Genomic DNA, 5,783 nt, shown 5'->3' with positions numbered 1-5,783 from the left:
CAAATCATGCTCTATATTTACCACGGGCAACTACAAAAAGCGTTATCAAGAATGGCACAATAATCATACTCTATAGTTACCCCTAGCAGCTACAAAAGCATAATTTGGAATGCCATAATGGTCATCAATGAATTATTCCCATTATAGAACCATTTGGAATTTTATATAATACAACAATTTTTTTTTTCAAGAAACACAGATTTACATGAACAGCATTTCACAAGAAAAAACGGGGAAGAAAAAAGAAAGCCAACATGGACTCTACCATGTGGACCATAGACCATAGTCCATAACTTGTTTCATTAACTACATTTGGTGCCACTAGCCATGTGTAAGCCGAAAATAATATTTTTTGAATAGCAAATTATTTCAAATAATATTTTGTTAAATTTTTTGTTCGCCGGGTTTAATGCAGCATAATAGAGGAGAAGGAGCAGAAGCAAAAATGAAAAGACAACTGAACCGTGGGATATGCGACAATTAGATTATAATCTCATAGTAATAAAAACAAATAGCTGTTATTCATTTGTTCTCGTGCTTGGAACAAGCAATTTCAAATAAATTCCCCCATCCGTTCTTCATTTGCCACATGGAGAGGGAAAAGAGAGACAAAGAGACCATGGACACAAGTGATGAAGGATCAAAACTTCTTCATGGCCAAGCGAAGATATGGAAACATTTGTTCGGCTTTGTAGATTCCATGGCCCTAAAATGTGCTGTGGAGCTTCAAATTGCTGACATTATACACTTCCATGGCCGCCCCTTATCCCTGTCCGAAATCTCCTCCAATATCACCAACTCTTCATCCCCAAATATCCCATATCTGGCACGAATCATGAGGTTGTTAGTCCGGAACAAGATCTTCACATCCAGTGAAGTTCGACCGGGTCACGGTGGAGACGCACCCTCCACCATCCTCTACGACCTTACTCCCGCCTCGCACTGGCTGTTAAATAACAACAATCAGTTGAGCTTGGCTCCATTTATCTTAATGGAGAACCATCCATGGCTTTTAAGTCCATGGCATCAGTTGAGTGCTTGTGTAAGAGAAGGTGGCATTGCATTTCAAAAATCTCATGGAAAAGAGATATGGGATTTTGCATCACAAAACCCTGAGTTCAACATGATTTTCAATGATGGGATGGAATGTACTGGGAAGATTACAGTGCAAGCAGTTCTTTCAGGGCTTAAAAGTGCTAACTGGGATGGTGTGGAATCACTTGTGGATGTTGGGGGTGGAATTGGCGCAACCATAGCAGAGATTGTCAAGGCTTATCCACATATCAAAGGAATCAACTTTGATTTGCCACATGTTGTTGCTACAGCACCTAAGTATGATGGAGTTTCTCATGTTGGTGGTGACATGTTTGATGCCATCCCTAGTGCTCAAGCCATCTTCATGAAGGTATTATTATTTGCTAAAATCACTGCCAAATCTTGTTGTTTTCTCATTTCAACTTTTATATTTCTTACTTTGGGGTGATACTTGATAGCTCGAAGCACAGAACTTCAAAATACAAGTTCATAGAGTTGATTCCAGTTCAGCTATTCAGACAATTTAGAAAAGCTTTCTTGTAAAATATCTAAACACGGCTTAATATCTTTCCAACTAGTTTCCCATTAACATATATTACATCACAAAAATAAAGGGTTAGAGTGAATAATAAAACAAAATGAAAAAACTAAACAATTAACAATTCAAATGCACAATTATATTTAGTATTCAAGTTTAAAATGTTAGTACTCTTATTGAATAAACAGTACACATACATACATTTACATGGTTATTGCAATTGTGTCAAATTCCGTATGACTGAATTATCAAATTCGCATTGATAGTGTCTATATTGTCTTGAGCAATCGGAATTGCCAGTTGTTGATTCCAATTTTTTTTTCTTTCTAGCTTGATACAGTACCCATGATTTGTTCTACCTCTTGTGAAAAATTTCTAACCAACTGATCAACGAATGTTCCTCTTCTGCATCATTTTCTTCATCAATGCAGTGGATAATGCATGATTGGGATGATGAGGATTGTGTGAAAATATTAAAGAACTGTCGAAGAGCAATACCAGAAAAAACAGGAAAGATCTTCATTGTGGATGTGGTCTTAAAGCCTGAAGGTGATGGGCTATTTGACAGCGTTAGGATGAAACTTGATTTGGTAATGATTGCTCACACCTCTGGAGGTAAGGAGAGGACTGAACCTGAATGGAAAATACTTCTACAGAAAGGAGGCTTCCCCCGTTACAATATTAGCGAAATTCCAGCTTGCTTATCCGTTATAGAGGCTTATCCAGAATGATATTATAACTATGAAAAGTGCATTGTGGATCTTGTACAATGCAATGTTGTTAAACTCAGATCGGATAGCGGTTCGGCTAAACTATTAGGTCAGGGGTCAATCAGCCAGATCGGCTGGACCGTTCTAAAAAATCCGCTGACGTTAGTATGATGTCATAATTATTTTATATTTTTATAAGTTTTAGAAATATTAAAATTAAGTTCTTGGTTATATTCGGCCAATCATACAAAATGTTCCAAAAATATTAGACTTGTAATCAAATATATACCTAATAATTATATATATATGTAAATTCATGACTAAAATATGTCCATTTTCCAAAACTATTTGAAAAACCAAATTAATGCAAATTGGAATCACTAATACTAAATTGATAAGATTATAGGGATGAAACATCTTGATTTAGATATTATTCAGAAAAGTGAGTGATTTTGGTATCTATGCTAAGTGGGTAGCATTTTCATACTAATATTAATAAATGAAAATATTATAATTTAGGTAACTCAAATTATATTTGGAAAAAATAAGAAAGAAAAGTTTGAGAACCGGGTCAACCAGTCGAATCAAGTCAGTGATTTAACCGATTTTTGACTGATTTTTTACCAAAAGAGATTTTATGCTACAAATCAACTCGAGAATAAGACCGGTTCATGGTCGGACCTGTTGAACCAACCAGTCCGGTCTGGGCTAACAACACAAGTACAATGCAGCTTCTGTTGGTGAAAAGAAATAAAGTATCAGTATGTCTCCTTGTTCTGTTCTGAGTTTCATGCAATTTGGATGGTATATTGTCTGAAATCTTGGTCTTGTCTTGTACATACTTCAGTCTCGACATAAATAAGTGCATGATATAGAAAAGTTATAAGATGTGCCATAATGATTTTTTAAAGTACTTTTATATCCAGTAAAATAAACGTAACAGTACAGGAATACATTTTGGATATTTCAGGATCAAACAGATGAGTTGAAGCTGCAATTTAGACATAAGGCATATTTTGAAGGAAGCAACACCTTAACTCCTAGCTTCAAGGATCAAAATGAGGATTTAGGCATTGGTTAAAGTCTCCTTGTACTCACTAAAGAGTCTCTGAAGTCAATGTTGGGGTTAAACTTGGTGGGACAATTGAATCCTGAGTTGGGGTTCACAATTTCATTTATCTCAGCTTTGTTGTCATAGCCTATGCAAGACCATACTTGGTCCAAGAATTCAACAGCACCGCGCAATGAAAGGAGTCCATGCAAAAAACTACTTGCAAGCCACTGGAAAACTTGAAAAATTTTACTTCCTTTACCCGGAAATAGAATCAACTCTATGATAATACAAAATCATAAATAAACCACAAGAAGATTAGACTAGTTACCTTTGTAGCACGTTTATTGAAATCTTTAACCAGATCACTTCGAGGTAATCTTGGAATTTGAAGTTCTCCCAACCTATAACTCTTTAGAGATTGAGGAGAAAAGGATGCAAGAGAGAATTACGGCATTACTGGATGCCCTAAAGCCTATATTTATAATAGGATAATTTCCTATTCTCAATAGGAAATAATTAATTAATTATAACTAAGCCATTTTTTCTTCATATTACTTTTTCCTTTGTCAGTAAAAGGTCTCGAATTTGGAATTTTTTACTTATATTCCTTCTTCCTGTACCACTCAGTCCATCTCTCCTTCCATCATAATACATATTAACATCATAAGTGTGTCACCCCTTGGTTCTAACTAATCTAGTTATCGAAATTAAACTAAAACTCCTCTTATTGAAATAATTCTTTAACAATTGAATTAATTATTTCTCATTTACCATTTGTCACAAGTGACATCCAGCAGTATATCGTGACAACCAGATTTTACAAATTATATGTGAACCTTTTCTAGTTACTACACAATTTTTTTCTTCTGTCACATAATATTACGGTCTAGGTATAGAATAACTATCAAACCCCTAGACTTAATGATATGTGCCTAATCTACAAGATAAATTCTATAAAATTAGAAATTCTTTTCTAATCTCTTGTTCTCATTGGCCAAGAACTTCTAAGCTGTATCTTAGAAGATCACATAAAATATTCTCCCTTTTACCAATGGTGATATATTCCGTATTGATCATTCACATGTCTCCATATATAATTTGATATATCCAATGATAGGTACTTATATTTTCTTGACTAGAACATAAGTACACTGTACTATTAAAGTATGGGAAGCATGTAAAAGACAACTATGATATCTCAAGTTTAAGGATCACATGTGCAAACAGTAATCAAGAACAACCAATTGAGAGATTGGTAATAATTTTCATTTGGTGTTCTTTTTTCGAGTCACATTTAGTAAACTTATAATCCTATAAACACCTACATGTTTATCTAAATGTTTTCATATAATGTTTGAGATTCATCATCCTCTTAATTCAGCAGAGATAATATTTGCCAATCTTACCGAAATATTATTATCCAATTAATAATCTTAAGATTAGAAAGATTTAGAATAAAGTATCAAGAGCACAGATCTCATGCTCTCAACTTGTGAGAACAGATACTCTCAACTTTATTACTATGGACTGATCACATAAATTATCACTTGTATATGTGATAATGATAAATATTACCTATATGTATTTATCAAATATTACCCAGAACACATCATCACATGAATGGTTTTAGGAGTGAATCTATTACAGTGGCGGATTTACACTGGGGGCAATGGGGGCCCGTAATTTCTATAATACCTATAAAAATTTAATGTAATTTCAATTGTGCCCCCTGAAGTTTTATGTATCTATTTGTTTATAGGTCCCCATTGCCCCCCTTAAATTTCTATAATACCTATAAAAATTTGATGTAATTTCAAGTGTACCCCCTGAAATTTTGTGTATCTATTGGTTTATATGCTTTTAAAGTTGTCTTTGATTTTACCTGTTGTTACAGCTACCGTAGAAAAGGTTTTTCAATAATGAATATAGTAAAGAATCGGTTACAAAATAAAATGAAAGACACTTTGATGAATAATTTTTTAGTTACTTATATTGAGAAAAATATATTTCGTGAAGTTCAAAATGAAAAGGTTGTAAACCGTTATCAAAATATGAAAACTTGTTATGAGCAATTGTAAATGGTTTAGTTTGCTTTTGAAATAAAATTATTATTACATTAATAATTTTGAGTTTATTTTTTGATGTTTTTCATAAAATATATGCATCATTTGTACTTATTGGTGAATATTTTTTTCCTTAAAAAACTAAAAAAAGAGTAGGTAAAAAATTTTAGAGCTGCTTTTGCTCCACTGAAAATTTTTTCTAGCTCCGCCACTGATCTATTATGCAGCTCACTAAATATTGGACAGGTAACTAGGCCACTCTTGTGCAAGATTACTCTTGAACATAAATTTATCAGCCTACGCTATTTGTATTGCTTCACAACTGCCAAAGCCAACAACCTTTGTGAACAGTCTACAAAAAATGCCACTTGCTTTCTTGCAAA

At 33.6% G+C, this 5,783-nt stretch overlaps 1 protein-coding gene across 1 annotated transcript; it reads left to right on the top strand.

Moving 5' to 3' along the window:
- The first annotated feature begins 361 nt into the window (after positions 1-361).
- Positions 362-2,514, top strand: LOC113703039 (xanthohumol 4-O-methyltransferase-like). The gene is made up of 2 exons (XM_027224252.2): positions 362-1,405; positions 2,005-2,514. Exons 1-2 carry the CDS (start codon positions 590-592, stop codon positions 2,302-2,304), a joined length of 1,116 nt encoding a protein of 371 aa, XP_027080053.2. The 5' UTR covers positions 362-589; the 3' UTR covers positions 2,305-2,514.
- The last annotated feature ends 3,269 nt before the right edge of the window (positions 2,515-5,783 follow it).

The sequence above is a fragment of the Coffea arabica genome, chromosome 8e (genome assembly GCF_036785885.1).
Source record: "Coffea arabica cultivar ET-39 chromosome 8e, Coffea Arabica ET-39 HiFi, whole genome shotgun sequence".
In the NCBI taxonomy this organism is placed as follows: Eukaryota; Viridiplantae; Streptophyta; class Magnoliopsida; order Gentianales; family Rubiaceae; genus Coffea; species Coffea arabica.
The sequence above is the reverse complement of the archived record's forward strand: the minus strand, read 5'-3'. Positions and strand labels throughout refer to the sequence as shown.

Bases quoted from the DNA above. Each gene is read 5' to 3' on its own strand.
- LOC113703039 (XM_027224252.2), top strand. From the start codon at position 590: ATGGAGAGGGAAAAGAGAGACAAAGAGACCATGGACACAAGTGATGAA. The intron at 1,406-2,004 runs GTATTATTATTT...TCATCAATGCAG, and splicing joins CTCAAGCCATCTTCATGAAG to TGGATAATGCATGATTGGGA.